Here is a 25473-nt window from a genome sequence, read left to right on the forward strand (position 1 = left end):
CCCTCCCTCCCAGCTGCTAAGAGCAGCTTTAACACCCCCTCCTGAACGGGGGGGGGGGGGCGCCCTGGCCAGCCTCCCGCACCAGCACCCACAGGCCTTGCAGCCCAGACCCCTGTGGGACCATGAGTTCTGGGCCCCCAGGCCCACAAACATAGAACTGGGTTTACCGTGGGCATTACCCGTCCCTGGCTCCTAACACAAGAGGGGCCCATGGCACGTGCTCAGTGGATTTCGGCTGCTCCTGTGACCACGGCCAGCCCCTGCACCCAGCCCTCCGGGGGCTTCCCCCCTGCTCCCGCCCCAGGCCCAACCTCTCCCACCCACCACCCCTCAGCCTGCGGCTGCCAGGCACAAACACTTCACTCCTGGCCAGTGCCACCTGACAGAAACCCGCCGGCCCTGGGGGTGCCCGCCTTGGGAGTGCCACTGTCGCCCCGCCCCGCAGCGAGGGAGGGGAAGGGACAGCCCGAGGCCCCTTGCAGGTCACTACCCGGTGACTCTTCTACCAACAGTCAAACTGTGATTGACCTCAGAATCCCAGCTCTGAGCAAGCCCGCACCCTCCTGGCCTGACACACAGGTGTCTCCCCAGGAAGGCGCTCACTCCTGCCCGGCTGCACCCTGCTCACACAGGGCCCACTAAGCTGGGCCGTCAGGATCACCCGTGGCACTCGGGCGAAGCGGAAGGAGGCTCGGTGCTCTCCCAAACGGCTGCCCTGGGCTGAGGCCTGCCAGGGCCTGGACTGAGCTGTCTGAGGGAGGGGCTGGGGGCCAAAGACGGAGAGGATGAGGCCAAGACGGGTTCCCACCGGTGCAAAGCTGGGTTCAACGAACTTCTCAACTTGGGGTTGGTACTTGGCACAGCAGGTTGAAGCCGCAGACTGCGAGCCCGGATCCTGCATGGTTTTTGGACTCCCTGCTAAGGCACCCAGGAGAGCAGTGGGGGAGGGCCTGAGCCCTTGGGCCCCTGCACCCACATGGGAGACCCAGATCCTGGCTCCTGGCTTCAGCCTGGCCCAGTCCTGGCCGATGTGGACATTTGTGAACCAGTAGATAGAAGATCTGCCTCTCCTCTCTCTGTAACTCTTTCTAATAAATAAATCTTTTCTTTTTAAATGTAACCTCAGAAATAGAAATTTTTAACAAATCTAAGGGGTTGGCACTGTGGCACAGTTGGCTAAAGCCCCAGCCTGCAGCACCAGCATCCCATATGGGCACCGGTTCGAGCCCCGGCTGCTCCACTTCTGATCCAGCTCTCTGCTGTGGCCTGGGAAAGCAGTGGAGGATGGCCCAAGTCCCTGGGCCCCTACGCCCACATGGGAGACCCGGAAGAAGCTCCTGGCTTCGGATCGGCACAGCTCCAGCCGTTGCTCCAGCTGTTGCAGTCAATTAGGGAGTGAACCAGCGAATGGAAGACCTCTCTCTCTCTGCCTCTCCTCTCTCTGTAACTTTTTCAAATAAATTAAAAAAAAACTTCAAAAATAGAAAATATAAAAATATTGGAGTGCGACCTGCATTGTGACACAGCAGGTGAAGCCTCTACCTGCGATGCCAGCAGGTTCAAGTCCCGTCTCTGAGACAGAGAAAAGTAAAGAAAAGAAAAAGAAAGATAGCGGAGGCTGCAGTTGCCCCAGGCATCCACAGGGCACTCCCAGACACCAAGACAAGAAAAGTGCGCTCAGGACAGACGCCCCTTCCCCGAGGTGGACACGGAGGCCGGCTGCACTCCACTGCGGGTCACTGACCACCCTGAGCAGGGCTCTGGTCCCCGCCGGCCTGGGGGGACACCTCGGCTCCGCCCCATCACGCGCCTTGGTCTGGAAGCTCCCTCGGGCTTCTGGTCTCTCTGCCTGGCTTTTGCTGCGGGAGCCACCTCTCCACAGGAGCGAGAGGCAGGCGCTGCGGCCGTGGGATTCAGACCGACCCTGCCTGCCCCTGGCTCTGCCATGCCTCAGAGGGGACTTCTGCCCCACGGGGGTGGCCGTGCCCACCCCAGGGCCTCTCTAGAACCCAGACCCAAGTGCGAGCCACTGCGGCCAAGGTGACTCCCGGGATTCCCCCCCCACACACACACACACAGCTGGAGTCGCGAGGGTAGCACCAGTCGACAGCCATGGTCCCCGTGCCTGGCCTGTGCTCTTTGTACCCTTTCTCCTTTATCTCTTCTATCTTACAATCTGGAGAGTGGGATGCAATGGTTGGATCCCAGCAACCACACTGAACCATGAAGACAAGATCGCGGCGTGGGAATGCGGCAGGGAGCCTGGAACAAGGACTCCACAGACGCCACGGCAGCCCCGGGGACCGGCACCTGCCAACCTCCACACTCCCACATGAGGACACAAAAAGTCAAAGCCCATCTTGTTTCAGCCAGGGCTACTTCGCCTCTCTGCTAGGCAAAGATAAAACAGATCCTGCTACCGTTCCTTCACTGAACCACTAAAACGCCCATCAGGTGGGCACCCGGCAGCCAGCCCTGCCACGTGACGGCCACGTCCCGTGGGCTGGTCAAGCCCTTTCACCTCTGTGGTCACAGGTGTGCTGTAGGGACCGGCGGGAACACACGGCGGCCCCCACTGCCCCCCAGCAGGCGTGATCCAGCCTGAGCCAGAGACAGGGGCAGAGACGGGGCTTCCGGTTCCTCTCCAGGTGGCCGGGGTCAGGCTTCCCACCTTCCTCCTCCTCCTGTCTCAATGCTCCCAGCATCCTCTGGCGAGAGCCAGCAGGCACAGCACTCACCGCCCAGCGACGGAGATCAGTCCCGAGCTGTGTGCGGGGTGGGGGGGGGTCTCGACCTCGTGGGAGCACCACGCGCAAACCCACACAAGCCAAGATGGCGCAGCTCAAACTTCCGCCGGCTCCTCCACGGCGCTGCACTTGGCACCAGGAGTCTCGGTGCATTTTTCCCCCCTGAGCAACCCTCCAAAAGGATCAGAGTCTCTCAGCCCCCACTGCTTAAATGCAGCCCACCACCCCAGCCGGCCCCACACCCAGCGCTGGAGTCGGCCAGCGCCAGTATACAGCAGGCGCTCAATAAATGACAGCTACCGCCGAGACACTGACACCCTCTCCAGACGGGGACAACACAGTCCCTGGCGAGGACTGGCGTGTGCTGAGCAACACAGCCCCCCGGGACTGCGCCGTCGCCAGCCTGGGCCACCCCGTGTTGGCCACAGCCCCCGGAAGCTGTCTCCGGTCCAGGAGCGGGCGGCCGGTGTCCAAGCACGGCAGCCATGCCAAAGCTTCCTTACAGCTCGGGAGCTTCCTTAGAGCCCTGCCCACTCTCCCAGACCAAGGCCAGGGTGGCCCCACAGGCAGGGAGGGGGTGGGGGTGACCTGCAGGGCAAGGGTGCAGACACAGGGCCTCCTGCCGCCGTCACCCTGCCCTCCTAAGTAAGGCAATGGGGCCCAGGGTTTCCACGCCCATCAACAGGGGTGCAGGGCAAGGGGTCGCCCCCAGGACAGCCGGCGCTTCCCTGTGCCGTGCCAATGATGTCGCCGGAAGAATACGCAGTTTCCCGAATGTGAGCTTCATACCAGATGCCCTGCCCCCCCGCCCCCGCATACTGTTCCCAGGGTCCCAAGTGGCACTGATCCACTGTCGGGGGTAGCGACTGGGCAGGGAATGGGCTCAGGGAGGTGGGACAGCTGAGCTGGACCCCAAGTGCAGGGCCCTCAGCCTGCACCCCAGGAAGCTCCTGGCCCACTGGCCCCGCGGGAGGCACCAGGTGCCCGCATCCCATATGGACGCCGGGTCGAGTCCCGGCTGCTCCACTTCCGATCCAGCTCTCTGCTGTGGCCTGGGAAAGCAGTGGAGGATGGCCCAAGTCCTTGGGTCCCTGCACCCACATGGGAGACCAGGAAGAAGCTGCTGGCTCCTGGTTTTGGATCGGCACAGCTCTGGCCATTGCAGCCATTTGGGAAGTGAACCAGTGGATGGAAGACCTCTCTTTTCTCTCTCTCTGCCTCTGTAGCAATGCCTTTCAAATAAATAAATAATCTTTAAAAAACTCATAAGGGTCTGGACGCACGGGAGGCAGCACCCTCCTCGGGCGGGCAGGGGTGTGCCAGGACTCTGGCCGTCTTCTTACTTGGCCACAGTGTTCCGTGGAAGGAGCCAGGGAGGGCAGGGAGAGGGAGCTGAAGCCAGGGGAGGGAGTTCACAGCGGGCGCACACCTAGAGCTCCCAGCAGGAGCCGGGGCAGCGGCTTAGCGGGCAAAGCTGCCCAGGGACACCGGCATCCCGGCTGAGCGCTGGTTCGAGTCCCAGCTGCTCCACTTCCAATCCAGTTCCCCGCTAAGGCACCTGGGCGAGCAGCGGATAACAGCCCCAGTGCTAGGGCCCCTGCTGCCCTGGTGGGAGACCTGGTCAGCTCCTAGCTCTGCCCTGGCCCAATCTAGGCTATGGTGGCTACTGGGGAACAAACCAGGGGCTGGACGCTCTCTGTCTCTCCCTCTCCCTCTGCAACTCTGCCTTTCAAATAAATATTTAAAACAAAACAGCACCCAGTGGGGCCTGGTCACCCCCAAGCATGACAGGCAGTTCCACCTTGGCCCGCCCAGCTGCCACGCCCCCACTAGGCGGACCATTCCGGACCTCTGTGGGGGGACTGTGAGATGGTGCCCCCCACTCGGCAGACCAGACCTGCTCAGACTGGGGTGTAGGCAGCCCCAGGCCTCACACTCACCGTCACACCTCAGGGCGAGTCCGTCTCTCCCCAGGCTCCAGCCTGGCTCCAGCCCTAGGGAGCAGGTGCAACCCCCCCAGGTGCTCACTCTGGGCCACAGTACCCTGACCGCAGCCTGGTCTAATGACCGAGAGGAAGCGAGGCACAAAGTCCCACAGAGAGCAACATGGCGAGGCACAAGACGGCCCACGCAGCGCGGCCCGGAGAGGCCCAACCCCTGGAGCCGGGACCGGCACCTCCTGTGGAAACGGGGTCACCCCGAGCTTCAGGGTGGATTCTAAAGCCAGCTGAGAGCCTCGGAGAGCCTCCTGCAACAGGGGACAGGGGTGGGGACCCTCTGGGCCACCCCCCCGCCCCGGGCTATTCAAGGTGAAACCCCTGGCTCCAGCCCTGCAAGGCAGCCTCCCAACAACCAACATAGCCTAACAGATAACTTTGTGTAGCCGGTGATGTGCCTGGCCCACCAATGACGTCATAAATATCCAGCCGGCCCTTGGCAGAGAAAAGGTTCCTCTCCAGGGCTCTCAGGATACGGGGTGGGGCCGGCGCTGTGGTGTGGCTGATAAAGCCGCAGCCCGCAGTGCCAGCATCGCTTATGGGCACCTGTTGAGTCCCGGCTGCTCCACTACTGACCCAGCTCCCTGCTGTGGCCTGGGAAAGCAGTGGAGGATGGCCCAGGTGCTTGGGCCCCTGCACCCACGTGGGAGACCCGGATGGAGCACCTGGCTCCTGGCTTCGGATCAGCTCAGCTCCGGCCGTTGTGGCCATCTGGAGAGTGAACCAGCGGATGGAAAACTGGAAGACATCTCTCTCTCTCTCTCTCTGTAACTCTGCTTCTCAAATCAATCAATCTTAATAGAAAAAAGCTACAATGTTGCAAGTTCAGGGTAGATGTCGGAGGGCAGGGGGTGAAGCCAGCACTTAGGGTGCAGTGTGCCACAATGAAGCGCTGGTTCAAGTCCTGGCTACTCTGCTTGCCACCCAGCCTCCAGCTAGAGCACGTGGGAGGCCGCAGACGATGGTCCAAGTGCTGGGGCCCTGCACCATGTGGAAGGCCGGGATGCAGTTCCTGGCTCCTGGCTTTGGCCGGACCTGGATGCTGTGGGCATTTGGGGAATGAACCAACACTCCCCTGCCCCTTCTCTCTGCCTTTCAAACAAAAAAACATTAAAAAAGACAAAAAGGGAGGAGAGCTGGCATGGTGTCATACCGCTATGCCAGGATCCCCGTGTGGGCGCCAGTTCGGGTCCTGGCTGCTCTACTTCGGATCCAGCTCCCTGCTGTGGCCTGGGAGGGCAGTGGAAGGCGACCCGAGGGCTTGGGCCCTGCACCCACGTGGGAAGAAGCTCCTGGCTTCAGCGTGGCCCAGCCCTGGCTGTTGCGACCCTGTGGGGAGTGCACAGTGGATGGAAGACCTCTTTCTCTCCCTCTCCCTTTCTGTGGGCTCTGCCTTTTAAATACATAAACAAATAAACCCATTAGGTTCCTAGGAATCTCTCCCCAGGCAGGCAAGGGGAAACGACTACACCTGGCCAGGGGCAGCTCCGGAATCCAAGCTCACACCGGCGGGGAGAAGTGTCTGGGATCGCCCAGCAGTTCCAAGGTTATCAACACAACAAAAAGACGAAAGTGGGTGGGCGCCCTCCGCCTCCACACAGCTCAGTCTGTTTTACAAAGAAAACCCAATCTCCCAGAACTCCTTGGAGAGGGAGCCCAGAGACCCTCCCTCCAAGAAGGGTGCAGGGACTCCCTGCCAGATGCAAGGACTTGTGGGCAACCTGGGCCCCCCCCCCCCGACGCCTGGGCCACCTCGTCGCCCGGGCCCAGCACCACCCCAGAGGGGCACCCCTCTTGGGCCACAGACCCCGCGCCTTTCTTTTTCTTTTTTTTTTTTTTTTTTCAAAGTCAAGATGCAGGCAGAGCCCTGGGAGAATGCCCCGCACGCCTCCTTCCCCGACACCCCGGGTCCCAAAGTGGCAAAAAAAAAAAAAAAAAAATCACAAGAGACCGAAGGCTGGAGAGGCCTCCACCCCCTCCCAGGAACCCACAAGAGAGACAAAGGCCGGTGCAACAGAATAGCAAGAAAACGTGACCAAGGAAGAAACAGTAGCGAGAGAAAGCCCAAGCGTGAATTACAAAGCCCGAGCCGGGGAGGGGAGCGGCGGCCCGGACGCGGACACGTGCGGCTCCCCTCTCCACCCCCACCCCCCCACGGCCGGAGATGTCAATTCCGAAAGCAGCTTCCGAAAAAATACATAAATAAAAAATAAACCGAACCGGCGGCGGGGAGCGGCGTGGCCCGGGGCCGGAGGCCGAGCCCCCCGCCACGCTCGCGGGGGGCCCCCGAAGTTTCCCGCCCAGGGAGACGGGGGGTCCCCCCACGGCCCAGCCCTCCACGGGGTGGGGTGGGGGGCCACACACCAGGCCCACCCCGCAGGCTGGGAGCCCCTGTGCAAGTGTCCACGGCAGCACGAGGGTCCCCGGAGACCGCACAGGCCGCCCACGCCCCCGCGGCCCCCCAATTCCACCTTCCCGGCCCGGTCCCCCACTTCCTGCCCACCCAGCGGCCCCCAAATCTCAGGCCCCGCACTCGGGGGCTAACCCCCGGCCCCTGACACCGGCGGGCCCGGCTGCATCCTGGGGCCACCCCCGGCCCCCCGGAACCCCGGCTCCAGGGCCCCCCGGCCCCCCGGCCGGCCTCGTGCGCGCGGCCCCCGCCTCGCCCGGCACTCACGGCTGTAGAGGGCGATGCCCGCCGCGTCCGGGCCGGCGCGCACCTCGAGGCGCAGCGCCTGCTGCTCCGCGTGCCGCTGGATCTCGCCGTTCGCGTCGCCGATGGTGAGCAGGCGGGCGCCGGGGAACACGGACACGGCCGCGCAGGGCCCCGCGCCGCCCGGGCCCGCCGCCCCCGCGCCGCTCGCGCCCGGCCCCGCCGCCGCCGCCGCCGCTGCCATCTTAGATCCCGCTCCAGGCCCCGCCGCCGCCGCCGCCGCGCCCGGGCCCAGGCCGCCGCCGCCGCCGCCGCCGCCGCCGCCGCCGCCGCCGCCGCCGCCGCGCAGGCCGAGGCCGAGGCCGAGCCGGGCAGCGCCGCCTGCCGGCCACGCGCCGCCTCACTACCGCCGCCGCCGCCGCGGCACGGCCCCGTGGCGGAGCGCCCTCTGCCGGCGGCCGCGGGCAGCCCCGCTACAGCGCCGCGGGGCGGGGCCGGCTCCGCCCAGCGCGAACGGTCTCCGCTTTGTGAGGTGGCTCCGCGGCCCAGGGGAGGCGGGGACGCGAGCGTGCGTCCGGGGGGCGGGGCCCCGGCCCCACGCGGAAACGCCCCCTAGGCTGCCTGGGCCCCGCCCCCGGCCCGGCGACGCGAGCGCGGGGACGGGCGCGCTTTGGAAGGCGGGGCTACGGCGGGGGCGGGAGCGTGCGTCAGGGGGCGGTGCCCGGCCCGCGCGGACACGCCCTACCTCGCTTTGTGAGGCCGTTCCCCCTGCCTGGGACAGCAGGGGCACGCCCCCGAGGCCCGTCCCCGCCCCCTGGCCCCACCCGGTATTGTGACGTGACAGGAGGGGCGTGGCCTTGTGGGCCCCGCCCCTACACCTGCCCTGCTCCTCCGCGGCGAGTGGGGCTTTCTAAGAGCGGCTCCGCGGGAGGACGGGTGAGAGGCGTGGCCAGGCCTAGGGACACGCACCTGCCCTTGGGTGGAAAGGCGGTTTGAGGTGCGCCAGGCACCTGCCCGTCTCCTGAACCCCGTACATCAACGGCTTTTTAATTGTTTTAAAAATTTATTTACTTGAGAGGCAGAGTTGCAGGGAGAGAGCGGGTGAGACAGAGAGAGAGGTCTTCTGTCCGCTGGTTCACTCTCCAAATGGCCACAACGGCCGGAGCCAGGGTCTCCCACGTGGGTGCAGGGGCTCAAGGACCGGGGGCCATCTCCCACTGCTTTCCCAGGCCACAGCAGAGAGCTGGATCCGAAGTAGAGCAGCCAGGACTCGAACCGGCACCTCTGTGGGATGCCGGCACCGCAGGTGGACGCTTTACCCACTATGCCACAGCACCTGCCTTGGCTTTTAAACTTTTAAAAGATGTATTGATTGATTTGAAAGAGTTACAGAGAGAGGGAGAGAGAGCGAGAGAGGTCTTCCATGTGCTGGGTCACTCCCCAGGAGGCTACAACAGTCTGGGCTCAGGCTGAAGCCAGGAGCCAGGGGCTTCAACTGGGCCTCCCGCGGGGGTGGGCAGGGGCCGGTGCACCGGGGCCATCTTCTGCCGTGTCTTCCGGGCCATTCGCAGGGAGCTGGATCGGAAGTGGAGCAGCCGGGGCCGGAACCAGTGCCCATGTGAGCTTTACCTGCTGTGCCACAGCCGGGGCCGTCAGCTGCCCTGGCCCCTCTGCCTCCCCCCAGTGGAGGCTGCAGAGTGAGCCCAGCATCTCCCCCCTCCTCTATTCGCGGGTCTCCTCCATTTTGGGGGCTCCTGGTCCCTTCTTTCCTTTCCGGCACCCCCTTATTCTCCTCGGGGTCCCTCTGTCCCCCCGGTCCCTGTCATCCCATCTCCTACGCCCCCCTATGCAAGGACCTCAGATCTGACTTTGAGGTGTGCACCTCCCTGCCCGCCGCGGAGGGGTTCTGGCGTCCCCGCCCCAGCCCCAGAGGCCCCAACACCTGTTCCAATGAATAACCTGGGCCGCCAAAGACGCACACCTGTGACGCCTGTTCGGACACCCAGCAGCCAAGCCTCAGGCGCGGAGAGGGGGCGGGTGGCGGGAGGGGAGCTGGAGTGTGCGCAGTGCAGAGGTGATCCCCCCTCCAGGCTGCGGGGGTGCAAGAAGCCATCCTGACAGCGCCCCCTGGCGGGGACGAGAATCCCACAGGCGCCGCCCCCCCCCCCCCCCCTGGAAGAGTCCCAAGGCCAAGGTTCGCCTTCAAGACTTCCAGTTCTGGTCGGTTCCCTGAGAAAGCAGGCGCCGGGGCCGCCGCAGCCTCACTGGCCTGCCCGGAAGGTGCTGAAGTCGGGGGTCGGGGGCTCGGGCGAGGACGACGTGGAGGTGGGCCTCTTCCGGGGCCCTGAGTTGTCGGGGCTGGCGTCCAGGGCCCCCACGTCTTCCTCGGAGGTCATTTTCTTTGTCCGTAAAAGACAAGAGAGACAGAGAGGGGGAGACACGGGGTCATTCGGGGTTTGGGGAGCTGGGGACCCCCAGGGTCTGTGCCTCAGGCCTCAGCCCCCATCCTCCTGCCTCCCTCTCTGCCCGGGTCCAGCTCCCAGCTCCGTCACTGCCTGGCACTGAGACCCCAGCTGCATGACTTCGCCTCTTGCTGCCTCAGTTTGTCCTCTGTGAAATGGGGAGAATGCCAGGCCCCCCTCGGAGCCAGGGCTGCAGAGGGGGCGAAAGACAGCTGGTGACTGTGCTGGAAGACTACCCCTCCCGCTCCTTGGCAAGTCACCCCCCTCCTCCACCTGGGGGGCTCCTGGCCCGCCTGCGAGTCCAGGGGGGAACTCGGCAGAGCCCCAGGCAAGCAGTGAGAGCAGGCTGGGCCCCCCCACACACACACACACAGCCACCCCACTAAGGCCCTTGCCTCTGGGTTGTGTGTGTGGAAAGAAATGGCTTAGTGGTTAACCCACTGGGGACACCCACGTCCCATATCACAGAGCCTGGGCTCAAATCCCAACCCCACTCCCGACTCCAGCTCCCTGCTCCTGCACACACACACATCCTGAGAGGCAGCAGGGGTGGCCCAAGGACTTGGGTCCCTGCTGCCCATGTGGGAGGCCTGGATTAAAATTCTGGCTTGCAGGCATAGGGGAGTGAACCAGCAGATGGAAGACAGCCTCTCTCTCTCTCTCTCTCTCTCTCTCTCTCTCTCTCTCTCTCTCTCTCTCAAAAGAAAACAGCCAAACCCAGGTCCCAGGGAGCTGTGAATTTAAGATCAAGGTCATGGTGAAAGCCGGAGCCCTTGTCGGCTGCTTGCTTATCTCAGCCAACAGCACAGCTTCAGAAAGAAACTGGAATCGAAAGCAGGAACTCAGGCAAGCTGTTTGCGGGTCCCGAGTTTGTGGCGCCCAGGGCGGGGTCGACAAATGAAGCATGCCCATTTCCCGGACGGTGATGCGCCCTTAGAGGGGAAGGAAACTCTAGCACCTGCTAGCAGGCAGACGGGCCGCGCGGGGGAAATAAACCGGTCACAAAAGGGCGCATTGTGCGGAACGCTGTGTACAGAAAATATCCAGGACTGTGGACCCAGAGAGACAGAACACAGCATGGCAGGTGCCAGGGCCTGGGCAGAAGCTGGTGGCCTTGATTTGATTGATTTGAAAGGGACAGTGAGAGTGAGAGTGAGAGAGAGAGAGAGAGAGAGATCGATCTTCCATCTGCTGGTTCACTTCCCAAAAGCTTGCAACAGCCAGGACTGGACCAGGCCATAGCCAGGAGCCAGGAGCTTCTTCCGGGTCGCCCACGTGGGTGCAGGGGCCCAAGGACTTGGGCCATCTTCCACTGCCTTCCCAGTCCACAGCAGAGAGCTACATCGGAGGTGGAGAAGCCGGGACTCGAACCCATGCTCTGACAATAGGATGCCGACACTCTGTGCCAGTGTGGCGGCTTAACCTGCAGAGCCACAACACAGGAGCCGACATTTTAATTACACCAAAATAAATATAGACTTGAATTCCACTTTATGTGATCTTTGTGAAGTTGCCTCACGTGACTGTGACTTGAGGATTTATTTGTGGCACAGTGGGTCAGGCCGCCGTTTGCGATGCCGGCATCCCATATCAGAGACGGGTTCAGGTTCCTACTGCCCTGCATCCGATCCAGCTCCCTGCCGTGGCCCGAGTGCTTGGGCCCCTGCCAACTACCTGGGAAACTGGATGGAGTTCTTGGCTCCTGGCTTCGGCCTGGCCCAGCCCCAGCCTTTGTAGCCATCTGGGGAGTGAACCAGCGGATGGAAGACCTCTCTCACTCCCTCTACCATCCCACTTTTCAAATAAGTAAAACAAATGCTTTTTAAAAAACAATTTTTTTTTTGACAGGCAGAGTGGATAGTGAGAGAGACAGAGAGAAAGGTCTTCCTTTTGCCGTTGGTTCACCCTCCAATGGCCGCTGCAGCCGGCACACCACACTGATCCGATGGCAGGAGCCAGGTGCTTCTCCTGGTCTCCCACGGGGTGCAGGGCCCAAGCACCTGGGCCATCCTCCACTGCACTCCCAGGCCACAGCAGAGAGCTGGCCTGGAAGAGGGGCAACCGGGACAGAATCCGGCGCCCCAACCGGGACTAGAACCCGGTGTGCCGGCGCCGCAAGGCGGAGGATTAGCCTACTGAGCGCGGCGCCGGCCTGAAAAAATATTTTAAAAAGATTATTTATTTATTTGAAAGGCAGAGTTACAGAGAGAGAAGTCTTCCATCCATTGATTCACTCCCCAAATGGCTGCTATGGCTGGGGCTGTGCCAAACCAAAGCCAGGAGCCAGGAGCTCCATCCGGGTCTCCCAAGTGGGTGTAGGGACCAAGGACTTGGGCCATCTTCCACTGCTTTCCCAGGCTACAGCAGAGAGCTGGATGGGAAGTGGAGCAGCCGGGACTCGAACCGGCGTCCACGTGGATGCCGGCACTGCCGGTGGTGGCTTTACCTGTTGTGCTATGGCACCGGCCCCAACATAAACATTTCTGAATGTAAAATATTTTTTTGTAAAACTCACCAGGACTGAAATACTGGGAAATGTTATTTTTTCTCCCTGCTTTTTTTTTTTTTGGTCTAGTTTTCTGTTGTTTCTTTTAAAATGCTTTACAAACAACAGCCTGCCTGCCAAGTGTTTGGGTTTTTTTGCTTGTTTGCTTGGAGGGATTTATTTGAAAGTCAGAGTTACAAACAGAGAAGTGGAGACAGAGAGAGAGGTCTTCCACCTGCTGGTTCATTCCTCAGATGGCTGCAATGGCCAGGGCTGGGCCAGGCCAAAGCCAGGAGCTTCCTCCAGGTCTCCCACGTGGGTGCAGGGGCCCAAGCACTTGGGCCATCTTCCGCTGCCTTCCCAGGCCATTAGCAGTGAGCTGGACTGGAAGTAGAGTGGCCGGGACACAAACTGGGGTCCACATGGGACGTCCACGCTGCAGGCGGAATCCTTCCCCGCTGGGCTACTGCACCGGTCCCCGCCACGTTCTTCTCCCTGGCTGAGTAGGCTGGAGCCGAGCCCCTCCCTCCCCGGCCATGTATCCTGGGAGGCCTGATTTACCTCCACAAATGCCTCTCGCCCCACGGGGTAAGCCACCGCCTGCAACCCCAGCACCAATGCAAGTCCCGGCTGCTCCCCTTCCGATCCAGCTCCCTGCTAGAGCGCCTGGGAAAGCAGCGGAGGGTGGCCCAAGCGCTCGGGTCCCTGCAGCCACGTGGGAGACGCGGACAGCGGCAGGCTGGCCCAGCACCACTCACTGCGGCCACTGGGGGGAGCTAGAGAACCAGCAGTATGGAAAATCTGTCTCTCCTTTTTCTAACTCTGCCTTTCAAATAAGTAACTAATAATAATAATAATAATAATAATAATAATGAGGCCGGCACCGCGGCTCACTAGGCTAATCCTCCGCCTAGCGGCGCCGGCACCCCGGGTTCTAGTCCCGGTCGGGGCGCCGGATTCTGTCCCGGTTGCCCCTCTTCCAGGCCAGCCCTCTGCTGTGGCCAGGGAGTGCAGTGGAGGATGGCCCAGGTGCTTGGGCCCTGCACCCCATGGGAGACCAGGAGGAGTACCTGGCTCCTGCCATCGGATCAGCGCGGTGCGCCGGCCATAGCACACTGGCCGCGGCGGCCATTGGAGGGTGAACCAACGGCAAAAGGAAGACCTTTCTCTCTGTCTCTCTCTCTCACTGTCCACTCTGCCTGTCAAAATAATAATAATAATAATAATAATAATAATAATAATAATGGCCTCTCTTCCCAACTCCAGGCTCATGAAGGGCCCAGTGTTTGTGTTCTTGTCCCTCCCAGCCTGCCCCTGGCCCAGGTCTCCTGTTCGCAGCACCTGGGTCCACCCTGACCTGAACCTGTTCACTTCTCCCCGCCGCTGCTGCCAAAGCACCCAGGGGCCTAGCCAAGCCCCGACGCCTCCATGCTGGTCCCCAGGCAACCGATGCTGCCCCACGCCGTGCTACCCACAGCGGCCACCAGATGGCGCCTGTGACCACCTGATCCTGGCCGGTCCCTTCCCTGTGTCATTTGGGGAGCGAACCTCTCTCTTCCATTCTCTGTCACTCTGCCTTTCAAATAAATAAATCTTAAAAACTTAATACACAAGCACCCAGGTCACCTCGAGGTCAGTGGTTCAAGGAGGGCCACAGACCCGGGTGGAAGTCCCAGCCCCGGGGCGGAACCGTGCCCTGGAAATCGGGCAGGACATCTTTGAGACATCCAGGGACATTTGAGCTGAAGTCCCTGAAATGACCCCAGCGCGCTCTCTTCCTTCCTCCACGAGGGGCTGAGCGGGCGTCACGCGGCCAGAGACTCCGCGAGCCACCCCAAAGAGACCACTGCCTGGCCCAGCAGTCCCCATCGCCCCACGCAGGGGTGGCCCCCAACCGCGTCCCAGGGCAGCACTGCCTGCGGCGCCAGCCGCCCCCTGCCCCGGGCACCTGGAGGCCGGCCTTGCTGCCTTCGTCCGTCTTTCACACCAACTCTGAGCTCCCGAACAAAGCCCTGCTCAGGGCCGGCCGCTGGGAGGCGGCAGGTGCACCCAGGCGCACCCGGCCCACGGGGGCCTCTGCCTCCCCAGCTCCCTGAACTTAGGACCCTCCCAAGAGCAGGCCCCACTCACCGTGGAGATGGCGAACAGGGAGTTATCAAAGGCCATGTCTGAAACAGAGAGGGAGCGACGGGGTTGGAGATCCCTTTTTCTGTGTCGGTTTTTAACATTTAGTTATTTGATCAGAGACAGAGAGATGGGTCATCTGCTGGTTCACTCCCCAAGTGGCCACAATGGCCGGAGCTGCGCCGATCCGAAGCCAGGAGCCAGGAGCTCCATCCGGGTCTCCCACGTGGGTACAGGGGCCCAAGGACTTGGGCCATCTTCCACTGCTTTCCCAGGTGCATCAGCAGAGAGCTGGATCAGAAGTGGAGCAGCCGGGACTCGAACCAGCGCCCGCTGGTGGCATTGCACGTGGTGGTTTAACAGGTTGAGCCACGACGCTAACGGGCTCCAGTTCCGATCCAGCTCTCTGCTGTGGCCTGGGAAAGCAGTGGAAGATGGCCCAAGTGCTTGGGCCCCTGCAGCCACATAAGAGATCTGGAAGAAGCTCCTGGCTCCTGGCTTCGGATCAGCTCCGCTCTGGCTGCTGCGGCCATCTGGGGAGCGAACCAGCGGATGGAAAACCTCCCCTCCCTCCGCCTCGCAACTGCCTTTCAAATAAATAAAATAAATCTTTAAAAAGGCAACGCAAGCTGACGGTGAACGGACTTTCTGTGCGGAGGAGCGGCGCGCCCCCTAGCGGACGCCTGCAGAACCACACTGTCTGGAAGGCAGGCGGAGCTCGGGTCAGCGCCAGGCCCCGCAGGTGCTGCCCGTGAGGGGCGGACCGCTCGGCAGTGGGAGCACCCGGGGGTTCTCAAGCGGGCTTCTTCAGAGGGCGAGAACGACACGTGCTCGGGGCCCGTCAGCAACAAGAGGGTGGGGGCCCTGTCTGGGGAGTTTAGGAGGGCTTCCTGGAGGAGGTGAGCTTTAGGCTGAGGGAGGCAGTAGAAGGGTCTAGGCAGTGGGGCTTTGGTAAGGGGGAGTGGATCCTGAGGGGACGAGGCAGCCACAGATGAGGCTCTGGTGGGGTCGGGGTCGGGGTCGGGGTCGGGGTCGGGGAGGAGGCACAGACCTGACGTGCTGAAGTTGATCTGGGCCCAGCAGGACTCTCGCTCTCTGAAAAGACATTCCGGAAAAAGCAGCAGCATGTCAGGTGCCCCCCGAGAGGGGAGCTCGCTCTAGGCAGCCCCCGAACCAGGCCCTTCTCCCGGACCCACTCACACACGCCCCCCACACACACACACAACGCCCTGACACGCTGTGCGTCAGCCCTTGGCCCATACTAAGTGAGAGCTGTAAGTTCCCTCCCCATGCCCCAAATCCGGGTGAAGCTGGCCCCTGGTTCCCCGTGGGTCTCCTTTCTCAGGGGGGAGAAATGGAGGCTGGGGCAGCCGGGACACCCTGGAGCCCAGGAGCTGGGGGCTGCGTCCTGCAGGGGGCAGGCCGGGCGCTAAGTAGGTCCCCTGGGATCCACAGAAACACTGTGCTGATGTAGCGCGGCCGTGCCCGGGAGGAGGCTGGCCGGCTGTGCGGCCGAGCCTCCGTCTCCCGCTCCGTGAAATGGGTCTGTTCACAGAGCGCCCAGCTCCACGGCTGCTCTGAGCAGAAGGTGACCTCCGGCTTCAAGGGGATCCCAGCTCAGCAGGTGCCAGACAGGGCCACCGGTTCCACGCCCACACCGCCTCCAGAGGGTCTCCAGGGAGGGGCTCACCTTTTTTTTTGCAAGTTTTTCACCTTGACTGGAACAGAAAACCAACAAGCGTCTGTGAGATGCTGGCGTGGACTGCAAACCCCAAAGCCACCCCACCACGGCCACTCTAACACGGGGTGGGGGCTTCAAAGACGGCGCTGGGGTGCAGTGGCTTCCAAGACCCCACCCCAAGTCCCCCCTGCTGCTCGGCTTCCCGTCCCGCCCCCTGCCTGCGCGGCTGGGAAAGGAGGGGACGGGCCTGGGCCCCCGCTCAGCCGCTCTGCCTGTCGCCTGTGCCCTTTGCGACGGGCGACGCCATCACCTGTGGGGAGCAATTCGGACTATACTGTTACTGGAATTAAGACTTATTCTATGCATCTGCTCTCCCATAATATGGCGCTGGGAGAGGAGTAAACAGCTTCTACCCAGCTGCCTCTCACCAACTTGACAAGCTGCAGGAGCTGCTCCTGATTGGAGGAGAGCGGCGTGCTCGGCGTGTGGGCAGCCGAGTTGGGATTGGCAGAGGAGGACTATAAAGGAGGAGAGAGACGGCATGCACCAGGAACATCTAAGGGGAACACCTGTGCAGCCCCCGAGAAGAGCCGGCCGGCGGTGTGCCGCTCCCCTGCGGAAGTGGGGAGTGTGGCCAGGGGGAACTGCCCTTCCACGGAGGTGGAAGGGATAGTAGCCAACCCGGGAAGAACCAGCAGCAAACCCGGGGAGGGCCGAGCAGACGAAAGAACAGCGCAGGGTCCTGTGTCGTTCCTCCACGAAGAGGGGGAGCGACAATCACCCGTGGATGTTGCCATCTCGTCCGTCTCCCATGGACACCAGGGACCGCCTATCAGCTCCTCCCACATCGTCCTAATTCGGGGCGGGGGCAGGGGGTCTCAGCTTCGGAGCGAGCCGGGTCGGCCCTGGGCTTCCCCCACGCCGGCTCTCACCTTTCCTCACCACCAGGGTGAGCACCACCAGGCCCGCCAGGAGCAGCAGGACGCCGGCCAGGCTCAGGGACAGCGCCAGGATCCAGGGTGGGCACTAGAGGGGGGAGGGGGAAGGAGGCGGCGGGCAGCGAGGGGCCAGGACCACCCGCAGCCCACCGGTTCCCCCCCCAGGGGGGGCCCCCAGCCGCGTGGGGTCTTAGCAGAACGCACAGCTGGCCCATTAGCATAGCCCCTCCCTCCGCTCATTGTGATTGGCTCGGGGATGGGCGTGTGGCCTGAGCTGAGCCAATGAAAGTGACTTCTGGGACTTTGGGCAGACACCGGGGCTCGGTTTTACCACCGCGGGAGAGAAAGGCCGGCCGAAAACCAGGCACTGGGAGGTGGCAAACATTGCCCGACCTCTCTCTCTCTCTTTCCCCTTTTCTTTTTTTTTTTTTTTTTTTGACAGGCAGAGTGGACAGTGAGAGAGAGAGACAGAGAGAAAGGTCTTCCTTTTGCCGTTGGTTCACCCTCCAATGGCCGCCGCGGCCGGCGCGCTGCGGCCGGCGCACCGCGCTGATCCGATGGCAGGAGCCAGGAGCCAGGTGCTTTTCCTGGTCTCCCATGGGGTGCAGGGCCCAAGCACCTGGGCCATCCTCCACTGCACTCCCTGGCCACAGCAGAGAGCTGGACTGGAAGAGGGGCAACCGGGACAGAATCCGGCGCCCCGACCGGGACTAGAACCCGGTGTGCCGGCGCCGCTAGGCGGAGGATTAGCCTAGTGAGCCGCGGCGCCGGCCTACCCCTTTTCGATTTTTATTTGAAAGGGAGAGAGAGAGAGAGAGAGAGGGAGAGAGGGAGAGAGGGAGAGAGAGAGAGAGAGAGAGAGAGAGAGAGAGAGAGAGAGAGGGAGAGAGGGAGAGAGGGAGAGAGGGGAGAGAGGGAGAGAGGGAGGAGAGGGGAGAGAGGGAGAGAGGGAGAGAGGGAGAGAGGGAGAGAGGGAGAGAGGGGAGAGAGGGAGAGAGGGAGAGAGGGAGAGAGGGAGAGAGAGGAGAGAGGGAGAGAGGAGAGAGGGAGAGAGGGAGAGAGGGAGAGAGGAGAGAGGAGAGAGGGAGAGAGGGAGAGAGGGAGAGAGGAGAGAGAGAATTGATTTCCCTTTGCGGGCTCATTCCCCCAGGGCATACAGGTACTTGGGGCTGAAGCCGGAGTCTGGAACTCAACCCAGGATCCCACATGGAGAGGCAGGGACCAAGGGGCGTGACCATCCCCTCCTGCCTCAACGGGACGCCCCTCAGCAGGCAGCCGAAGCCAGAAACCGAGCAGAGGCGTCCTGACCCCCGGAAACGAGGGCAACTGGCGAGGCGGCTTTAACCGCTGTGCCGGACACGCCCCCGGGAGTCTGAGATCTTTGCAAGCCTGGGTCCCCGCCCACACCTGAAGTTGTGCTGTGAAGCGACTTCGGGTTCAGCGAGCCAACAGATCCCCCTTTTGTGGCTGAAGGCAGTGGGAGCCAGGCTTTCTGTTCCTGGCCGTCAGCCTGGGGGATTGGACCCGCCGCGGCGGCTGCAGAGAGGGAGGTGTCCTGGCCCCCAGAGGTGGCCAGGAGGGCGGAGGACAAGGTGCAGCTTGCGTGTGCCACAGGGACAGGCCTTGTCCATTCAGTCCGGGGGGGGAGGGGCGCCCTCACCTCCCTGCTCCCAGACCACAAGGCCAAGGTGAGACAAGGCAGCCCTTTGACAGTCTGGGAGCAGGGAGGACACAGAGGCCCCTCTGTCACCACGGCCACCGCGGGGCTCCTCCCTCCCGCCCTCCCTCCCAGGCTGGAACCCACAGCCAGGCAACCGGCCCTCCCGCGGGCCCCCCTGACTCAGAGGCGAACCCGAGCCCCCACTGCCACCCACAGGGCCCCGAACGCTCCTCTTCCTCAGGCCCCTGCCCTCGTCTGCCCCCAGTTTCCTCCCGTGGTCACTACCGTGCTGGCCTCCCGTGTGCTCCTCCAAGGCAGCGAGCAGGCTCCAGCCTCAGGGCCTTTGCACAGCCTGTCTACGCTTCCTACAATACCCCTGCCCCCGGTTCTCGGGGACAACTCCTGCGGGTCAGCCAGCTTTTGTTCAAACGCCTCCTGTCCAGAGAAGCCTCCCCTGTTCGCTCTACTTTCTGCTTAAAACGATGCTCTCGGGGCAGGTGCACTGGTTAGGACACAGCTATAATGCCGGCAACCCATATGGGCGCCGGTTCGAGTCCCGGCTGCTCCACTTCCGATCCAGCCTCCCTGCTGTGGCCTGGGAGAGCAGTGGAGGATGGCCCAGGTCCTTGGGCCCCTGCACCTGTGTGGGAGACCCGGATGCAGCTCCTGGCAGGGACAGGGTTGCATTCATTCACCGTTGCATTCATTCATCCGCCCCACCTGGGAAGGAGATGTGCACCGGCTCGCTGAGGTCCGAGAGCTGGGGCTGGCTGTGCTCGCCCAGCACGCCGTACTGGCAGTGGAAGGTGCCGCCGCCGCCCGCCCTGCCGCCGCCGCTCAAGTTAAAGGTGACGCTAAGCTGCTCCGCCGGGGCCTGCAGGAGCTGCACCACCTGGCCCCCTCGGTACAGCGTGAAATTCGCCCCGGGGAAGCCGCCAGGGGCCACGCACGAGATGTGGATGGGGTCCTCCTGGCTGCTCGGGTGTGGGGGCACCAGCAAGATGGACGGGGCCGGGATCGCCACGGAGCCTGCGGGGCAGAGGGGGAGGCCGTGCTGGCTGTGCGACCGCATGCAGGCAGAGCACCCTCTCTGGGCTGTTTTTTTTTTTTTCTTTTTCTGTGCATCAGGAGGCTGGAGACCCCTACCCGCACACCAGGAGGAAGGCGGGGGGATGGGACCCTGGCTCCAGTCCTTTTGTAGTAAAAGCTATGGTTACTCTGTTGCAACACAGAGTTGCCTTGGAGTGACCCTGGGGGGCTTCCTGGAGGAGGTGCTGCTATGCTCCAGTGTTGCAATTTGATCCCCATGGTGAGGTATTCAGGGGGTGGAAGTGGGTGGAGCTTTGGGATGGGGGTTAGATTAGGTCATCAGGGTGGGTCTCCCTCCCCCCACCCACACCAAGATGGAATGCTGGTGTTTCTACATGGAGGGAGAGACCGGGACACGTGTTCGTGTGTGATGCTAGGCCACCCTCAGATGGAGCCCCTTGGACCTCGAACCCGAACCCATGAGGGAAAACAAATGGCTACAATCCCCCAGCTTCAGGCACTTCGTGATGGCAACAAAAACACCGACTGCAGGCGCCTGGCATTGGGTGTGAGAAGCCACAGGGAACAGCATGGGTGGAGGCTGGGAAGGGAAGGGGCGTGGGGGGCGTCCCAGGAGGGCGACTGGGAGGGAGGAGGGGGAGGAGGGGGCAAGGGGGTCCTCTGGACTTCTCCAGGGTGCAGGGCGGAAAACAGGCTGTGGGGTAGGGCTTCCTGGAGGCGGAGGGCTCTCCTGGCTGCCAGCATCAGGCAGGGGTGGGGAGAGGGGATGCACCCACCCGTCTCCCCCTCTACTGAATCCCCCCCACACACCCAGGCTGGGTCCCAGGGCACAGGCATGGCTTCCCCTAATGACTGCCATCTCTCTAAGCCCTGACTTGGGGTGACAGGAGCTGATGGGGCAAAGCCCCCCTGCCCTGGGGTGGGGGGTGGGGGTCGCCGGAGGAGGCAGCTCCCACACAGTGGCTTCTGCCCCAGAGGAGCCCGAGGGGCAGGGGCGCAGGGCAGGGCAGGGCAGGGCAGGGCACTCACCGGTGGCTGCGAGAAGCAGGGTGATCCAAGGCATCGCTCCCGCTGCCTGCGGCCGGCCGGGGACTGTGGCGGAGGCCGGAGGGGCCCAGGGCTCCCCGCCAGCTCCTCCTGTGGGGCCGGAACAGGGAAAGGAGAAGCTGCCTCAGGGTTCCCTCACTCGCAGGAAGTTGCACACACACACACACGCACACGCACACGCACGGGCCCAGGCAGGGCCAGGGGCGCTGCCCTCTGCTCTCGCTCCCCCCTCCCGCCACTGCACGCCGCCCCATGCCCCCTCCCTGCACCAGTCTCGGTGTTGATTTTTCCCTCTCTCCCACTAGGAACGGACCAGGGCTTTGAGTGCAACGACCCTGGGCTGTTTGGGAGACTCCCGCCCCGCGTAGGGCCACAGCCCAGGCAGCTGGTGTGGGAGGGAAACAGAAGTGAGATGCAGAGTAGCGGGGCTTGGCCTTTGTGACCTCGGGCAGAGCTGGACTTGTCTGAGGCCTCGGTTTGCTGCCCTGCAGAATGGGCTGAGCGCCGAGGGAGGAAGCGGCCTGGGCCCAGTCCCGGCTGCTCCACTTCTGATCCAGCTTCCTGGGAAGGTGGTGGAGGGTGGGCCAAGTGTGTGCTTATTTGAAAGCCAGAGAGAGAGACAGAGAGACAGAGAGACAGAGAGCAAGTGAGCGAGAGGGCTTCCATCTGCTGGTTCACTCCCCAGAGGGCTGAAACAGCCGGGGCTGGGCTATACCCAAGCCAGGAGCCTGGAATTGCAATCCGGGGCTCCCACATGCATGCGGGGACCCAAGTACTGGGGCCGTCACCCACTGCCTTCCTAGGCGCACGGGCAGGACACTGCACAGAAGTGGAGCAGCCAGCACCCACGTGGGAGACTAGGAAGAGGCTCCTGGCTCCTGGCTCCGGATTGGCCCAGCTCCAGCCTTTGTGGCCATTTGGGGAGTGAACCAGCGGATGGAAGACCTCTCTCTCTCTCTCTCTCTCTCTCTCTCTCTCTCTCTCTAACTACTCTGCCTTTCAAATATATAAGTGAATCTTAAAAAACAAACAAAGAGTCCGGCGCCGCGGCTCACTAGGCTAATCCTCTGCCTGCAGTGCCGGCACCCCGGGTTCTAGTCCCGGTTGCTCCTCTCCCAGACCAGCTCTCTGCTGTGGCCCGGGAGTGCAGTGGAGGATGGCCCAAGTGCTTGGGCCCTGCACCCCAAGGGAGACCAGGAGAAGCACCTGGCTCCTGGCTTCACAGTGGCCATTGGAGGGTGAACCAATGGCAAAAAGGAAGACCTTTCTCTCTGTCTCTCTCATTGTCTACTCTGCCTGTCAAAAAGAACACACACACACACACACAAAAAAAAAGGAAAAAAAAAAAAAAGAAAAAACCACAGGGGGTGGGGGGAGCAGCCTGGACTTGAACGGGCACTCAGAAGGGATGCTGGTGTCACAGGGAGCGGCTTAGCCTGCTGCACCACAACACTGGCCCCACATCATTTTTTTTTTTTTTAATTTTACAGGTAGAGCACAGCAGAGAGCTGGACTGGAAGAGGAGCAACCGGGACTAGAACCCGGTGTCCATATGGGATGCCGGCGCCGCAGGCGTAGGATTAACCAAGTGAGCCACGGCGCCGGCCCCCAGCGCCCACATCATTGTTTTTAAGCATTTTTTTTGCTTTACTCTCTTTTTTTTAGGGGGACGGGGGGTGTACTGGTCCAGGCTGAAGCCAGGAGCCTGGAGCTCCATCTGGGTCTCCCACGTGGATGCAGGGGCCCAAGGACTTGGGCCATCTTCCACTGCTTTCCCAGGCCACAGCAGAGAGCTGGATCGGAAGAGGAGCAGCAGGGACTTGAGCCGGCGCCCATTTGGGATGGGCTTTCTCCGCTCCGCCACAGCGCTGGCCCCTAGAGATACTGTCTTGAGGCAGGTGTTTGGCCACTCAGACACTGATGTAATAACCGCCTTCCGCTCTTGAGCCCTGCCCGAGCTGCTACCGACACCGACACCGACACCGGGAGGCAGCGGTGCTGGTTCAGGGATTGGGTTACAGCCACCGCCCGGGCAAACCGGGATGATGTTCCTGGCTTGTCTTTGGACCCAGCCTGGGCCATCGTGGGCATCTGGGGAGTGAGACAGTCATGGGAGATCTCTCTCTGTCTCCCAGAGAATTTCCTCTGTGAATCTCCATCCAGAGATGATCTGGGAGCCTGCTACTTAATTTCTATATATTTGGGGGCCGGCACTGTGGCACAGTGGGTTAACGCCCTGGCCTGAAGCGCAGGCATCCCATATGGGCACCGGTTCAAGACCTGGCTGCTCCACTTCCAATCCAGCTCTCTGCTATGGCCTGGGAAAGCAGTAAAAGATGGCCCAAGTCCTTGGGCCCCTGCACCCACGTGGGAGACCCGGAAGAAGCTCCTGGCTCCTGGCTTCGGATCGGCACAGCTCCAGCCATTGTGGACATCTGGGGAGTGAACCATCGGATGGAAGACCTCTCTCTCTCTGTGTAACTCTGACTTTCAAATAAATAAATAAATCTTTAAAAAAATTTCTATATATTTGGGCTTTCGATAGCTTGATGATTATTAAAAATAAAGACTTCACTTATTTTTATTTATTTGAAAAGATGAACATGGGGCCGGCACTCTGGCTCAGCAGGTAAAGCCGCCAGGTGCAGCACCAGTTCCAGTCCCGGCTGCTCCACATCCAACCCAGCTCCCAGCTAATGCGCCTGGGAAAGCAGTGGGAGATGGCCTAGGTCCTTGGGAGAGTTCGATCTTCCATCCACTGGTTCACTCCCCAAAGGGCCACCATAGCCTGAACCAGCAGTCAGGAGCTCCATCCGGGTCTCCCACGTGGGTGCAAGGGCCCCAGGACTCAGGCCACCTCCCACTGCTTTCCCAGGCCATAGCAGAGAGCTGGACTGGAAGTGGAGCATCCAGGACTCGAACTGGTGCTCTGACATGGAGCAGGCATTGCAGATGGCGGCTTAGCCCTCTGCGCCACAACGCCCGCCCCCAGCAACACCTGTGCCTGAATTCTTCACCAGCACAGCCAAGGGGGCAGGACAGCCCCGCGTCAAAGCGTGTGTCAGGGCTAACACGTCCGTCTGGCGCTACAGAAGCTGGACTTGGTGCTGGCCTTTGTCTCGCTCACGAGACATCTGTCGAAACCATGAAGGCAAAGGAAGGGGCCATAGGCACCTTGGGCAGGAGATTGCGATGAGAAAAACAGACACCAAGACCCGGGGCAGCAAAGGTGGGGTGCAAGCTGCTCTGGGTAAAAAGCGACCCTGAAAGCACCCGTATTGGGGTGCAGGAGGGGGCACAGCTGCTCACCCACCTCCCACTTGGGAGCGGCAGTTCCAGTCCCGGCTGCTCCACTTCCCACCCAGCTCCCTGCTCATGTACACGCTGGGAGGCAGCAGTGAGGGCCCAAGTCCCTGGACCCTAACGCCCATGTGGGAGGCCCAGATGGAGCTCCTGGCTCCTGGCTTCAGCCTGGCCCTGTTGTGAGTATTTGGGGAGTGAACTGGATAGACGAGCTCTCTTTTTCTTTCTGCCTTTCAAATAAATAAATAAGTCTTTTTAAAAACACACACAAACATGCTGAGGAATTCGGAGAGCAGGACGCAGGCACAGAACAGACCCAAGAAGACCCTAAGTTGTGACCTCTCCCAGCGCAGCAGGAAGCGAGAGCTAAGGCAGAGCTGCACAGCCTGGGCGAGGCTGGATACGTCCTCTTCATCTTTCTCTTCTCTTTTTTCCCCCCTTCTGCCAAACAAAGAATTCAAGCATTGCAACAACAAAAAGACCAAAAAAAAAAAAAAAACAGCAAGCAAATGAGAAGACACTGGGGGAGAGAGAGCTGTTCCTAGAGTTATATCCACGAGCTGCTTGAATCTGTTGTCCCTGTATCAGCATCGTTGCACAAGGACCTTCCTGTTCACACCCACTGGGAGGACTTAGAGTAAAAGCAAAACAGAAAAGGACAAAGGCTGTGAGGATGGGAGGAGGCAGAGACCACACACGTGGGTGACCACAGCCACAGGGAAAGGCCATGGTAGTTCCTCTGAGAGTTACACAGCGAATGGCCACGTGATGTGGCAACTCCACTGCAGGCCCACGCCCTGAACCAGCCACAGGCAGAGCCGCAGCGGAGGGAGGGCGACTGGGCTCTGCTCCTGGCTCTGGCTCCCTGCTGATGCGCACCCTGGGAGGCGGCAGTGAGGGCCTGGGACCCTGCCACCCGCCTGGGGGACCTGGATGGACTCCTGGCTCCTGGCTTTGGCCTGACCCAGCATGGACCACTGAGAGCATCTCTCTCTCTCTCTCTGTCTCTCTCTCCATTTTTAAAAGATTTATTTGAAAGAATTACAGATGAGAGGCAGAGGGAGAGAGGGAATGGGAGAGGGGGAGAGGGAGAGGGAAGGGGAAGGGGGAGAGGGGGAGGAAGAGGAGGGAGGGAGGAGGGGGGGAGGAAGAGGGGGAGGGAGGGGAGAGGGGGAGGGGGAGAGGGGGGAGGAAGAGAGGGAGAAGGGGGAGGGAGGGGGATGGGGGAGATTGTCCATCTGTTCAATCCCCAAATGGCTACAACGGCCAGGGCTGGTCTCCCACGAGGGGGCAGGGGCCATCTTCTGCTGCCTTCCCACGCCGCGG

General features: G+C 61.9%; 2 protein-coding genes and 1 long non-coding RNA gene across 5 annotated transcripts in view; 1 reads left to right on the forward strand and 2 right to left on the reverse strand.

Annotated features, from left to right (window-relative positions):
* The window catches only part of CARM1 (coactivator associated arginine methyltransferase 1), a 30996-nt gene extending 23258 nt beyond the window's left edge, over positions 1 to 7738 (reverse strand). For all 3 annotated transcript variants that reach the window (XM_070059129.1, XM_070059130.1, XM_070059128.1), the window contains exon 1: positions 7422 to 7738. In XM_070059129.1, coding sequence (XP_069915230.1) covers positions 7422 to 7641 — 220 coding nt within the window. In that variant the 5' untranslated portion in view covers positions 7642 to 7738. The remainder of the gene's footprint in view (positions 1 to 7421) is intronic.
* A 702-nt stretch (positions 7739 to 8440) lies between these two features.
* On the reverse strand, positions 8441 to 21054 carry C16H19orf38 (chromosome 16 C19orf38 homolog). The gene is made up of 7 exons (XM_070059131.1): positions 20827 to 21054; positions 19463 to 19776; positions 17082 to 17175; positions 16159 to 16186; positions 15520 to 15563; positions 14475 to 14512; positions 8441 to 9796 (listed from the first exon to the last, which is right to left on the reverse strand). Exons 1-7 carry the CDS (start codon positions 20858 to 20860, stop codon positions 9659 to 9661), a joined length of 690 nt encoding a protein of 229 aa, XP_069915232.1. The 5' UTR covers positions 20861 to 21054; the 3' UTR covers positions 8441 to 9658.
* Positions 8966 to 12329, forward strand: LOC103346068 (uncharacterized). Its single transcript, XR_011382900.1, has 4 exons — positions 8966 to 9094; positions 9934 to 10110; positions 10564 to 10705; positions 11070 to 12329. It is a non-coding gene; the product is annotated as an uncharacterized lncRNA (long non-coding RNA).
* Positions 21055 to 25473: the final 4419 nt, after the last annotated feature.

This window comes from Oryctolagus cuniculus, chromosome 16 (genome assembly GCF_964237555.1).
Source record: "Oryctolagus cuniculus chromosome 16, mOryCun1.1, whole genome shotgun sequence".
Lineage (NCBI taxonomy): Eukaryota > Metazoa > Chordata > Mammalia > Lagomorpha > Leporidae > Oryctolagus > Oryctolagus cuniculus.

What these genes read in the sequence shown, in the direction of transcription:
- C16H19orf38 (XM_070059131.1), bottom strand. Translation starts at nt 20,860, where the DNA reads ATGCCTTGGATCACCCTGCTTCTCGCAGCCACCG. An exon ending in CCTGCTTCTCGCAGCCACCG is followed by an intron (nt 19,777 to 20,826) that starts GTGAGTGCCCTG and finishes TCTGCCCCGCAG; the next exon opens with GCTCCGTGGCGATCCCGGCC. An exon ending in AAAAACTTGCAAAAAAAAAG is followed by an intron (nt 15,564 to 16,158) that starts GTGAGCCCCTCC and finishes ATGTCTTTTCAG; the next exon opens with AGAGCGAGAGTCCTGCTGGG.